The 14,744-nt window shown below is 37.6% G+C and overlaps 1 protein-coding gene across 7 annotated transcripts in view; it reads right to left on the bottom strand.

Annotated features, from left to right (window-relative positions):
* Positions 1 to 10,171: 10,171 nt before the first annotated feature.
* The window catches only part of ZMYM4 (zinc finger MYM-type containing 4), a 166,472-nt gene continuing 161,899 nt past the window's right edge, over positions 10,172 to 14,744 (bottom strand). For all 7 annotated transcript variants that reach the window (XM_055401953.2, XM_088835131.1, XM_055401954.2 and 4 more), the window contains 2 exons: positions 13,006 to 13,135; positions 10,172 to 12,135 (listed from right to left, as the gene is read on the bottom strand). In XM_055401953.2, coding sequence (XP_055257928.2) covers positions 11,928 to 12,135; positions 13,006 to 13,135 — 338 coding nt within the window. In that variant the 3' untranslated portion in view covers positions 10,172 to 11,927. The remainder of the gene's footprint in view (positions 12,136 to 13,005; positions 13,136 to 14,744) is intronic.

Here is a 14,744-nt window from a genome sequence, read left to right as displayed (position 1 = left end):
CCATCTTGAGAAACAAAAATCAGGCTGGAGGAATCAGGTTCCCTGACTTCAGACTGTACTACAAAGCTACAGTAATCAGACAGCATGGTACTGACATAAAAACAAATATAGATCAATGGAACAGGGTAGAAAGGCCAGAGATAACGCCCCACACCTATGGTCTAATCTATGACAAAGGAAGCAAGAATATACAATGGAGAAAAGACAGTTTTCAATAAACGGTGCTGGGAAAACTGGACAGTCACATGTAAAAGAATGAAATTAGAACACTCCCTAACACTACAGACAAAAATAAACTCAAAATGGATTAAAGACTAAGTGTAAGGCTGAATCCTATAAAACTCTTAGAGGAGAACATAGGCATAAACTGAAGCAAGATTTTTTTTTTTATTCATCTCATTATAGTAATGAAAATAAAAACTAAAACAAATGGGACCTAATTAAATTTAAAAGCTTTGCAAAGCAAAGGAAATCATAAACAAAACCAAAAACAGCCCACAGAATGGGGCTACAGGGATCAATCTCCAAAGTATACAAACAGCTCATGCGGCTCAGTAACAAAAAACAAACAAAAAACCCAGTCAAAAAATGGGTGGAAGATCTAAATACACAAGTTGCTTCAAAGCAGATATACAGATGTTTAAAAAGCATAGGATGCTCAACATCACTATTACATGAACAGATCTAGAGACTGTCATACTGAGTGATGTAAGTCAGACAAAGAAAATATTTCACTTATACATGGAACCTTTAAAAATGGCACAAATGAACTTACTTACAAAACAGAAACAGAGGCGCTGATGTACAAAACAGTCTTATGGTCACCATGGGGGGAAAGTGGGGGAAAGGATAAACTGGGAGATTGGGATTGACATATACACATTATATAAAACAAAACTAATAACTAGGGAATAGTACAGGGAATTCTACTTAATACTCTGTAATAACTTATATGGGAAAGGAATCTAAAAAAAAGCTATATATGATTCACCTCGCTGCACAGCAGAAACGAAAACAATATTGTAAATCAACTATAATCCAATAAAAACTTTTAAAAAGAAGACATATCAGGAAAAAGAAACTGCAAACAAAATAACAAGAAATATAGAATGGAAGAAGGAATTATGAAACATATGCTAATAAACCTGAACATATAGATCAAACTGAGAAAATTACCAAAAAATCCAAATTGATAAGACATAAAAACTTAAGTAGACAAATGAGCATTAAATAAACCAAAATCCTGCTCAGTCGTGTCCAACTCTTTGCGACCCCATGAATCACAGCACACCAGGCCTCCCTGTCCATCACCAACTCCCAGAGTTCACTCAAACTCACGTTCATCAAGTCGGTGATGCCATCCAGCCATCTCATTCTCTGTCATACCCTTCTCCTCCCGCCCCCAATCCCTCCCAGCGTCAGAGTCTTTTCCAGTGATTCAACTCTTCATATGAGGTGGCCAAAGTACTGGAGTTTCAGCTTTAGCGTCAGTCCTTCCAATAAACACCCAGGACTGATCTCCTTTAGAATGGACTGGCTGGATCTCCTTGCAGTCCAAGGGACTCTCAAGAGACTTCTCCAACACCACAGTTCAAAAGCATCAAGATCATGCCATCTGGTCCCATCACTTCATGGGAAATAGATGGGGAAACAGTGGACAGTGTCAGACTTGGTATTTTTTGGCTCCAAAATCACTGCGGATGCTGATTGCAGCCATGAAATTAAAAGACGCTTACTCCTTGAAAGGAAAGTTATGACCAACCTAGATAGCATATTAAAAAGCAGAGACATTACTTTGCCAACAAAGGTCCGTCTAGTCAAGGCTATGGTTTTTCCAGTGGTCATGTATGGATGTGAGGGTTTGACTGTGAAGAAAGCTGATCACCGAAGAATTGATGCTTTTGAACTGTGGTATTGGAGAAGACTCTTGAGAGTCCCTTGGACTGCAAGGAGATCCAACCAGTCCATTCTAAAGGAGATCAGTCCTGGGTGTTCATTGGAAGGACTGATGCTAAAGCTGAAACTAAAATCCCTTTAGAGGAATTTAAAAAACAATTAAAAATTTATGTGGACTTCCCTGGTGGTCCAATGGTTAATACACTGCACCTCCATTGCTGAGGGTGCAGTTTCCACCTGTGGTTGAGGAACTAAAATCCCACATGTCACATGGCATGGCCAAAAAGTAGAAAAAAATTTTTATAGTTTGACTACACTCCTAAGAATATAAGTTCTATATAAGTTGTTCCTCAAATTGGAAAAATGAAACTTGCCTATTTCTTTTTCTAACAGTGATTCCAAAATCAGATGAGACATCACAGAGAAAAATATCCCAAAATAATTCAAAGAGAAAAAATATAGTCACTTGTGACTATTGATGTAAAAACAGAACTGAATAAGATAACAGCCAAAATACACATAACAAGAGTTTATCCAAGGAATGTAAGAAACATTCAATGTGCTTCACAAGATTAATGAAGACAGAAAAGTAAGATGAGTATTATTTTAAAAGTGCAAAAAAAAAAAGGCCTTTGGTAAGCTCAACACTTATTTAAAATTTAAAGAAAAATTCAGGGCAAACTAGGAATGGAAGGTATTATCTTTACCTTGATAAAGGTTCTATATCTAATCCTGTATATAAATCACATTAGGATTTCACCAAGGAGTGCAGGGATGAAGGGATGATGGTTCAACATTAGAAAAATCCATCAAGGTATTTTGGCAAATGAATAAAGATAAAAATTACATGGACATATATAATGAAAAACAAACACATTTAATAATAATCATTTACGTAACAAGAAGAAAGGGTAAACTTCTTTGTAAAATCTACCAAACTTCTTTAACTTAATGTCCAAGATTGACTCCAGAATGGGTATACATTTCTACATTGATGCTTGCAATATATAAAGGTTTTAATATCCCTATATCACCAGCACCAGTTAACATTATCCTTTTTTTTTTTTTTTTTTTGCTCTAATTTTGGCTACTCTTAAAGATGTAAAGTGATAGTTCTTTAAAAAAAAAAAATCTGTTGATTACTGATGAGTTTGAACACCTCTTCATGTATTTGCTTACCCTTTTGGGCTCCTCATCTATGAAGAATCCCTTAGAAGAAATGGAGCATCCATCATAGTCAACAAGAGTCCAAACTGCAGTACTTTGATGCAATTTCAAAAACAACATAACGATCTCTGTTTGTTTCCAAGGCAAACCATTCAATATCACAGTAGTCCAAGTCTATGCCCCAATCAGTAACACTGAAGAAGCCGAACGGTTCTATGAAGACCCACAAGACCTTCTAGAGCTAACACCCAAAAAAGATGCCCTTTTCATTATACAGGACTGGAATGCAAAAGTAGGAAGTCAAGAAATACCTGGAGTAACAGGCAGATTTGGCCTTGGAGTACAGAATGAAGCAGGGCCAAGAGAACTCACTGGTCATAGCAAACACCCTCTTCCAAGAACACAAGTGAAGGTTCTACACATGGACATTACCAGATGGTCAATACCGAAGTCAGATTGATTATATTCTTTGCAGCCAAAGATGGAGTGGCTCTATACAGTCAGCAAAAACAAGACCAGGAGCTGACTGTGGCTCAGATCATGAACTCCTTCTTGCCAAATTCAGACTTAAATTGAAGAAAGTAGGGGAAACCACTAGACCACTCAGGTATGACCTAAATCAAATTCCTTATGATTATACAGTGAAAGTGACAAATAGGTTCAAGGGATTAGGTTTGATAGATAAGAGTGCCTGAAGAACTATGGACAGAGGTTCGTGACACTGTACAGGAGGCAAGGATCAAGACCACCCGCAAGGAAAAGAAATGCAAAAAGTCAAAATGGCTGTCTGAGGAGGCCTTACAAACAGCTGTTAAGAGAAGCGAAGTGAAAGGCAAAGGAGAAAGAGAAAGATATACCCATTTGAATGCAGAGTTCCAAAGAATAACACGGAGAGATAAGAAAGCCTTCCTCAGTGATCAATGCAAAGAAATAGAAGAAAATAGAATGGGAAAGACTAGAGATCTCTTCAAGAAAATTAGAGATACCAAGGGAACATTTATGCAAAGACGGGCACAGTAAAGGAAAAAAATGGTATGGACCTAACAGAAGATACTAAGAAGAGGTGGCAAGAAAATACAGAAGAACTATACAAAAACGATCTTCATGACCCAGATAACCACGATGGTGTGATCACTCACCTAGAGCCAGACATCCTGGAATGTGAAGTCAAGTGGGCCTTAGGAAGCATCACTACAAAGCTAGTGGAGGTGATGGAATTCCAGTTGAAAATTTCAAACCCTAAAAGATGATGCTGTGAAAGTGCTGCACTCAATATGCCAGCAAATTTGGAAAACTCAGGAGTGGCCACAGGACTGGAAAAGGTCAATTTTCATTCCAATTCCAAGGAAGAATGCCCAATCTACCGCACAATTGCACTCATCTCACACGCTAGTAATGCTCAAAATTTCCAAGCCAGGCTTCAACGGTACGTGAACCATGAACTTCCAGATGTTCAAGCTGGATTTAGAAAAGGTAGAGGAACCAGAGACCAAATTGCCAAGATCTGTGGGATCATCGAAAAAGCAAGAGTTCCAGAAAAACATCTACTTCTGCTTTATTGACTATGCCAAAGTCTTTGACTGTGTGGATCACAGCAAACGTGAAAGTTCTTCAAGAGATAGGACTACCAGACCACCAGAGCTGCCTCCTGAGAAATCTGTATGCAGGTCAAGAAGCAACAGTTAGAACTGGACATGGAACAACTGACTGGTTCCAAATCGGGAAAGGAGTACATCAAGGCTGTATATTGTCACTCTGCTTATTTAACTTATATGCAGAGTACATCATGAGAAATGCTGGGCTGGATGTAGCCCAAGCTGGAATCAAGATTGCTGGGAGAAATATCAATTACCTCAGATATGCAGATGACACTACCCTTATGGCAGAAAGCGAAGAGGAATTAAAGAACCTCTTGATGAAAGTGAAAGAGGAGAGTGAAAAAGTTGGCTTAAAGCTCAGCATTCAGAAAACTAAGATCATGGCATCTGGTCCCATCCCTTCATGGTAAATAGATGGGGAAACAATGGAAACAGTGAGGGACTTTATTTTGGGGGCTCCAAAATCATTGCAGATGGTGACTGCTGCCATAAAATTAAAAGAGGCTTACTCCTTGGAAGGAAAGTTATGACCAACCTGGACAGCATATTTAAAAGCAAAGACATTACTTTGCTGACAAAGGTCTGTTTAGTCAGCTATGGATTTAGTCATGTATGGATGTGAGAGCTGGACTATGAAGAAAGCTGAACCTCGAAGAATTGATGCTTTTGAACTGTGTTGCTGGAGAAGCCTCTTCAGAGTCCCTTGGACTGCAAGGAGATCCAACCAGTCCATCCTAGAGTCAGTCCTGAGTATTCATTGGAAGGACTCATGCTGAAGCTGAAACTCCAATACTTTGGCCACCTCATGCAAAGAGTTGACTCACTGGAAAAGACTCTGATGCTGGGAGGGATTGGGGGCAGGAGGAGAAGGGGAAGACAGAGAATGAGGTGGCTGGATGGCATCACTGACTAAATGGACATGAGTTTGAGAAACCTCCAGGAGTTGGTGATGGACAGGCAAGCCTGGCGTGCTGCAGTCCATGGGGTCGCAAAGAGTTGGACACGACTGAGCAACTGATCTATGAAATATCTTCGTTACAATTTGGCAGTTTTTCTATATTCTAAGTATAAATCCTTTGGTGGTCTTACACATTACAAGTATGTTCTCTCAGCCTGTCATCTTTGTCATCCTATACAGATATGATTAGTAACTAAATACTGTACAGTTTGCATTGCTACTGTGAATAGTATCTTTTTTAAAAATTAGTATCTTTTCCTTTTAATTACATTACCTAATTGGGTACTGCTCTTGTGGAAAAATGCTTTTATGTAAACTTATTTTATGGTTAGCAACCTTAAACTTAGGTCTTTAAAGGTGGTTCAGTGGTAAAGAATCCAACACAGGAGACACAAGAGATCTGGGTTTGATCCCTGGGTCGAAGATCCCCTGGTGTAGGAAATGGCAACCTGCTCCAGTATTCTTTGGAAAGTTCCAGGTTCAGAGGAGCCTGGTAGGCTACAGACCATGGCGCTGCAGAGTTGGACATGACTGAGCACAGCAGCAGCCGCCTTATTTTTAATGGTATGTTTTTTCTCTTGGTTTTATTTTTTGGCTTCATGGCGTGGTTTTTATGATCTTAGTTCTCTGACCAGGAATTGAACCCAGGCCCACAGCAGTGAAAACAAGGAGTCCTAACCACTGGACTGCCAGAGAATTCCCTCTCTTGGCTTTTTTGCACAGATGTTTCTACCTCTGAAAATAATGACTTAAATATAATGGGTTTTCTCAGTTGCCAATATTGAAAAGCTCTTTGTACTCTGGATCAGAACTTCCAGTTCTGTATTAAGCAATAGCATGATATCGGGCACTGGGTCTGTTAAGATAACCAAATAATGATGGCTTCAGTAAGATGGAAGGTTTTTTTATGTGAAGGTCTGACCTAGTAGGCAGTTCAGGGGATAAGTGGCTGCCCCATATGGTTACCATACTTTGGACATATCGCCCGTTCCCACATAGAAAAAACTGGTTTGCCATGACCACTGACTGACTGACTACATCCCCATTCTGGTACATCGGGAAAGGAAAATGAGAAAGGAGGGCAAACTCTTCCCTTTAAAGGATGTGGCCTGGTTGTTATGTGCTTCTCTTTCCATCCCATTGGTCAAAACCTAGTCACTTGTTTACATCTAGTTGCAAGATAGGCTGGGAAATAGTCACTTATCAGGAAGCTATTGCCTACCCAAAATGTAGGGGATGCAGGTTCCGTAATGAGGAAGAAGTGTGAAGATGCACATGGTACAGCAGCCTTCTCCCTATATGATGGTATATAACTATTGTCAAATAAATGAAATCTTACAGATTCAGAATTTCAATTAAAAAAAATGGTAAACTATCACATGCTCTTCTTGTATCCACTGATATACCATGTATTTTTTACCTTTTTCAATGTAGTGAAGCGTATCAAAGGATTTCTGTAATGTTCATTACAATTTATATGCATTAACCAAGCACATGAGTGAAGAATGTATGATTTAGTGTATATAGTCTTTCAGTTTAGTCGCTCAGTCGTGTCCGACTCTCTGCGACCCCATGAATCACAGCACGCCAGGCTTCCCTGTCCATCACCAACTCCCGGAGTTCACCCAATCTCATGTCCATCGAGTCGGTGATGCCATCCAGCCATCTCATTCTCTGTCGTCCCCTTCTCTTCCCGCCCCCAATCCTTCCCAGCATCAGAGTCTTTTCCAGTGAGTCAACTCGTCGCATGAGGTGGCCCAAGTATTGGAGTTTCAGCTTTAGCATCAGTCCTTCCAATAGTTATTCTAAATAGTTCATTCCAATATACAGAATTGATGATGCTGGGTATTATGTTTTGCAAAATCTGAAGCACTGAATTTAGTGAAAATTCAGGCTGTAGTGGGGGAATTAGCATTTATTTAAAATCTTACTATATGCCTAGAATTTGCAGGTGTTATAGTAAAAAAGAGTTGACATTGAAAACCTAGCATGTTCCAAGCACAACTTACAGAAGTTGATATTATTCCCAGTTTAAGGGAAAACTGAGGCACAGAGAGGTTAGGTAACTACCTTATGGCTATACAAACAGTAAAGTAGGAAGACTAGGCTCCAGAGCTTCCGCTCTGCCCACCCTGTAACAATGGCTCACAAGTATTTGTTTTTCAGTGATCAAATAAAGTATGATGATGATAGACAAGAGGAATTGGGGGTATTGTTGCTTATTTCAACTCAGAATCACAGGGACTTTTTAAATTTGCATAGAAAATTAAAATTTGAATTTAATGGAAAAACTGGGACTTATTTACATAATTTCATTTTAACTTAAAATGTTTCAGAAAACTTTGTTAAAAAAATAGGAATGCCACAAGGCAGGTAGGTAAAAACAATCTATGTGGAATCTGAAGGTATATTTGAACAATACCAAGATAACTAGAGTCTAAGGAAAATGCCACTTAGTCTTACATTTCCAAATTAAATATGTATTCATACTTAAGAATATATTGTTTATTCTAATCTCATGATTTCAAAATGATTCAAGTTGAACTAGGTAAGCTGCGTAAATCTAAAAAAAAGTCTGCCTAAAATGAAATACATATCAGGTTGATGCAAACATAACTGCGGTTTTGGACTATGAATTTTAAATCATTATGAGTAAGATCAAGCACATCTTTATTAATCAAAATAGGAATCACTGCAAGCAACACATTTTTGCCAGTGAGAAACAAATTTTATTCCCATTGCATAAGAATCTGTGCTTCAGGATTCGAAGAACACCTGGAAAGCATTTTCTGCCTCCTGCTGGTTGTGGAATCATTTTCTCTTTGTTGAGATGCTTGAAGAAGTGATGGTTGGTGAGAGGTCAGGTGAATGTGACAGATAAGGCAAAACTTCATAGCCCAATTTGTTCGACTTTTGAAGTGTTGGTTGTGTGATGTGCAATCAGGTGTTGTCGTGCAGAATTGGGTCCTTTCTGGTGACCAGTGCTGGCCGCAGGCATTGCAGTTTTTGGTGCATCTCATCAAATTGTTGAGTATATGTCTCAGATGTAATGGTTTTGATGGGATTCAGAAAGCTACAGTGAATCAGATGGGCAGCAGACCACCAGTGACCACGACCTTTTTTTGGTTCAAGTTTAGCTTTGGCAAGTGCTTTGCGGCTTCTTCTCGATCCAACCACTGAGCTGGTTGTTGCCTTGTATAAATCCACTTTTTGTCACATGTCATAATCTGGTCAAGAAATGGTTTGTTGTAGTTGTGTAGAATTAAGATGACACTTCAAAATGATGATTTTTTTGATTTGCAGTCAGCCACAAGATAAGTGAGGTACCCACTTACCAAGCTTTTTCACTTTTCCAATTTGCTTCAAATGCCAAATGACCATAGAGTGGTCCACGCTGAGTTCTTCGGCAACTTCTTGCATAGTTGTAAGAGGATCAGTGAACTTCCCACAGCTGAACACTGCACTCCTCATTGTCAAGGGTCTTGTTTCCTTTGCAAAACTTCTCGAGCCACCAGTTCCTGGGCCAAATGCATTGTTGATGTTGCGAGTTGTCTCTACTGCCTTACGAGCCATTTTGAACTTGAATAAGAAAATTACTAGAACCTGCTTTTTGTCTAACATCATTATTTCCCTAGTCTAAAATAAATATAAACAGCAAGTAATAAGTCATTAGCAAAAAAAAAAATGTGCATTAAAATGATGTATAATATAACCACATTTAAGAATGTACTCATTAATATCAAACAGCAAAGTTCAACAATGCAAAACCGCAGTTACTTTTGCACCAACCTAATACTTGATGCTTCCAGCTTTCAGGGCTTAGACTATAGTAATAGATTAAAAATCAGAACAAGTCTTTGATGGGGGGAAAATAAACAATTGAAAAGATTTTGCAATGAAACAATGTTTTCTGGACTGAGTAAAAACCAAATAATTTATTTTCTAAAAACTGATCTCTTTCTTTGTAATATACCATCTGTTGGATCATACCAATAGGGTCAAACAGAAAAAAATATTTAAAATTCTATCAAGACATAAAGAAAATGAATAATTCACCCATCAAATACAAATATACTATTTTATTCTAAGGGAATATTCTGTGGTTTCTGCAAGGTGAAAACCTGAAAGTGTTTTAAAAAAAACAAAAAAGAACAGATAATTTAATGTTTCTCTTGTTTGATATTTTTTCCTCCCCTAGGGGGAAAAAAAACAATTTTACATAATTTTAATAAAATTTAAAAAAGCAAATAACTGGACACACACATCAACAGCTATGCTTATGAGGAATGACCAATAATGAATCAATATTTTCTTTTACAAATTATTCCAGGATCTGGACAACTCTGTGGACTAACATGCAACTGACATCTTGATACAGTCGTTTACCCGCATATTGGCTGTTCTCAATTAAAAGATACAGAATTTTTTCCTCTCTCTCTAGTGTTTTATAATAGTTTATCTACTATGCCATAAATTTGCATTTCTACAGAAGGGGAAACATTAGTGTTTATAAAAACCATAAAATTTCATTAGTGGGGACTATTACACCTGATGTTTCTGGATAGTTTATTGGCAGACTTATCAGACAATCCAACTGTTTTTCCTCTATATCAAACAAAGTCTGGAAGTAAGTTTTCCAGTCAGAAATGACAAACACAGATGGAATTAATCATACAGAACTGGGGCAGATTTACTTCTTTCACATAGTTCTTGGTAACAAAAACAAGATTTGTTACAGGCAGAGGGACAGAACCATAAGTACACAATGCCTACTTTAAAATTTTTATTGTATTTATTTATTAAAAAACAAAAAAACCACCTGCCACTCCCATCTAAAAAATGGGACATATGGTAAAGTCTTTCAAGGTTAAAATTTCTAAGAGGCTTTTTAGATTTCTCTCATTTCTATTAAAGGATCAAATTAACCTCAGCTAAAGAAGTTCTGTCATTGGCCAATATTATAGAAGCTTTGATTCAAAATTTTGTGGGGAAGAAACAGAATGGAGAAGAAGGAAATGGATCCATTTGCCAAACACTCCTATGACTTGATCCTCATCAAACTACTAAAACAGATAGTCTGGAATAATGCTATAAGAAGACCTTGTGGATATATGCAAGACTGTCCGTGTCTTTGTATCCTAACCCCAGAATCCTATTTTTAAGTTTCTTAGGGTGACAAGGTCATCTTCCAATGCTTTATATAGGAAAATACTAGTTCTTCTTCTACCATAATTCTGACAGCTACGTAACACTGTGTCTCTGTGGAATCACCCACAGGTTTGCCAGAGAAAGGAGAGACTCTTCTTTTTGAAATGACAAGGGCCTCCAGAAACTGGTGCAAAAGACAAAATAACAAAAATTATTTGGGAAATGGGAAGATAAAACAATGGGAGGAAAGCTGCCATTTGGGAATAAAATAAAAACAAAAGAACCCCCACTTCTGTGTACCACAGCTCATGCTGTGAGGCAGCAGCAATAAAGGCTGACACCCAGAGAAGTGGGCATTTTAGTGGGTTTTCTACAAACATTTCAAGACACTTGGGGTCTAACAAGCGCCACAGAGTTTTTGTGTGCATAATTATTTTGCAGAGTTTCAGCCCCTTTAACTTAATTTACCCACATCCAGACCCACAGCTGAAAAGGCTAGACCCAGAAAGTGAAGGGGACACATTACTGTATGAACAGCAGTGAAGGCCTTTTCCCCTGATGTGAGGGACCCTATGGCAAAAGCACCAGAGGCTTCTATCCTTCACAGAACTGGCTTGGCAGTGAAAATCAAAATCAAGACCACTTCACTCTCTACCTTTAAAAAAAAAAAAAGGCTGAGTATTTGTATTGGGTCTTCAAGTCTGGGCCCCACAGTCCTCATCTTAGCTCTGTACTGATTTCTCCCCTGACTTTTACAGAGGGCTTGCCCAAATAGCCTACTGCAGCCAAGGTTTCACTCCAAAGCTACCTCTCTAAGGTCTAAGGTTACTATGGTAGAATTTTATACAACAATTTTCCTTAAAAATATTCCACAATTTGTTATTCCCAAACAAAATAAGATTATGCATCACTCAGAGAAACTCGTTAGTCATCCTGCAGATGTCTAGGAACTATATCACTGTCAAAGAATAACGTTTCTCAGTTCATATTCTTTCCTTCAATTTTCATTTGTACACCCACACTGTGGTTCACAAGCTGTCTGTTTTCCATTATCTCATAATCAAGTCAAGAGGACTTGGGATTTATCGTTTTCCAAAGCTGGATGCATTCACAGTTTGGTGCATACCAACATGTATGAAAACAGGAACCCCACTTCCACTTTAATCTGATAATTCAACATCAGAGTCTTCTGATTTGGCTTTGGCAAGTTCTTCGTGTACCTCCCTCACCATGAGAATACGTGTTAACATGGTGTCCAGGGTCCCAGGGTCTATGGGAAATGTGGAGTACCACATTGGGCTATTTGGAACACAGGAGCGCTCAGGCTGAAGGTAGAACACATCATTCCTCTGCTTCACACTTTCAGAACTATCCACAGGAAAGAAAAGAGAGAAAGAAAACTGGGATCAGAGAGTACAGCACAGATGTAATTACTCTTTAAGTATAATGGCTCTCAATCTTTCCTACTATGACTAATATCGTAAACAATGTACCCACAGAGATAAACAAGTTTATGGACATTTATGCTCCAGGAGCAACCTGTAACTGCATATTTTTTTCCTCACACTCAAGAATCACACAGGATTCAAAGTAAGTAGAATGTTAATAGATGACAAAATGTAAATCCTTCACAAGTGTTAGTACTTAAAACTTACCAGGAGCAAAAAAAAAATTCAACTCACAAGTGACACTATGGCTGAGACTCATCCTCAGTACCCAATACCCTGTAATGAATCCCCAAAATACTCCACACAACTCTACTAAAGAGCAAACCCAGTCATTTTATTTCTTTGAAAAAAAAAAAAAATTGCTTTAGTGCAGATCTTGCAACTTTTTTAAAATCATAAAGTTTCTATAAGAAAAAGACCACTCAAAAAATGTTACTCTTTAAAAACCATTTTCTCATTTATAGACTTTAAGTAGTACAGTCTTTCCCCTATTTTTCTATGTAAACAACAAATTCACAGCAGTTTAGATGTCACATAAAGTTAAGCAACAGTTGTAAAGATCAAATAATGACAGTGACTCTTGCTTTTTAAGAAATTTCTGGGGAAAAAAAATGCTCAAGATAAAGCAATTTGTTTCTTGGTTCAAAATCCAGGCAGATATGAAAGTAGGAAAAAAATGAAACTGTAACTCTTTGTTTAAAAGTCACAGACCAGCTACATTTATGGGATTTGAGCATCTGAAATCTAAAATATAAGTGTGCTGTATCAAGTTCAGAGGAAAACCACTTACCATTTAGACAGGTAAAACTCATAAAGTCGGACTGGGCATCTGAGGGGATTATCAGTATTCTCTGCCATCTCCACACCCACTGGAACATCATCATCTTCATTTCGTTTCCTCTTGCCAACAGTTAGTTTATCTTGAGACAGAAAATTATAATCAAAGAATTAGAAAAGTCTTTCTTCAAGTCTTAAGACACCCACTTATGTGGCTCCCTTTCCCTTCCTTTCACTTATTCACACGTTCAACAAATATTTATTGAGGATCTATGGAAGCACTAGACTAGTGCTGGGTTAATCAAACAAAGTCCCTGTCCTGTAGAATTTATGCTTCTATTCTTACCCAAGTTGGGGCAGCATGACAAAAAGCTTGATGCTTGAGAGTATGTCTCAATTCTGAGCCTAGCTTTGTTAGGTGATTTTATTAGGCATAGGGTTCTTAATCCATAGCAAAATAAAGAGAAAAAAGGGTTCTGCCTGATGTTCTCCTATAGTAGAGATAAAAACAGAAGTTGATAAGGAAAGAGCAATCCCTTTTTCACCAACAGAGTCGTGAAGAGGCCAAGGGTTATCAGAAAGAAGCCAGGGTAAAGACATGGAAAGCAGGCTGTTTCCCTCCCACTTTCTCCATTCAAACTTCAAGAGAATATTAGGTGGATCTGAAAACCTGAGGAAAAACGGTTTTCTTCTTCTTTTCTTATATCTGCTTTTAACAACTGTCTCAAAAATTTCCCCAGTTTCCCATATTAGTTCTGAATTAGGCATAAGTCATTCAGTTTTCCATTTAGAGACTATCTAAATAGAAAATGTGCTAGCTGCTCATTCATAAAAGAAGCTAAATTTATTACCAATCTGGTCAAGCACCTAATCAGAAAACAGAAATGTTGTCCCGTCGTCTCTACCTCCCTGAATTAATATAAATTTTTAAAGTTATCTATTTTTATTTATTTGGCAGAACCAGGTCTTAGTTTTGACATGTGGAATCTTTAGTTGTGATATGTGAACTCTCTAGTCATGGCATGTGAGATCTAGTTCCCCAACCAGGGATCACACCTGCAGCCCCCCCATTGGGAGCGTGGATTTTCAGGTACTGGACCACCAGGGAAGTCCCTGAATTAATATCAATTAAGAGCATAAAGTGGGCTATAAAACAAAATATAAGAAAGAGGGTGTGAATGCATGGTGGAAAAAGCAAGATAATCTTAGTATTTTCTAAAGTAAACAAGCAACTGAGAAAAAAGTAAACACAAAGATGAACATCACAATTACTCTTTACAGATTCTAGTTTCAGTAATTTAAAATTCTTACATTCAAAATATATACTTCACTCTTTCTCAAGGAAATAACAGCTTGGTTTTGGGAATTTCAGAACTTTCAATTCTGTTCAAAATCAATAAATATAATTTCTAGTTCCATAATAACAACATTAATTTTTAAACATTTAAAACAAATTATTAATAGACTTTTTAGAATGCAAGATCATAAACCTTCTAATAAAACAGTCACTGCTGATATTTTTCTACTGTGTATGAAGGCAGTATACTCTAGGATAGGTTTAAGTTCCCTCAGAATTTTACAATGTTAACACATTATTGACTAGAGACGTATCAACACATTTTTAGATAGTGACACATTTAACATCACCAGGTGAAGTGGTTAAGAGTTTAAAACTGATCAAGGATTCATTATGGAACTTATGATTATTGTTATCGTTCACATTTTGCTTCATTAGGTTTTTGTACCAGCCTT

The sequence above is a fragment of the Moschus berezovskii genome, chromosome 4, assembly GCF_049115385.1.
Source record: "Moschus berezovskii isolate FMDL1 chromosome 4, NW_MosBer_1.0, whole genome shotgun sequence".
NCBI lineage: Eukaryota > Metazoa > Chordata > Mammalia > Artiodactyla > Moschidae > Moschus > Moschus berezovskii.
This window is presented reverse-complemented; position numbering and strand designations above follow the sequence as displayed.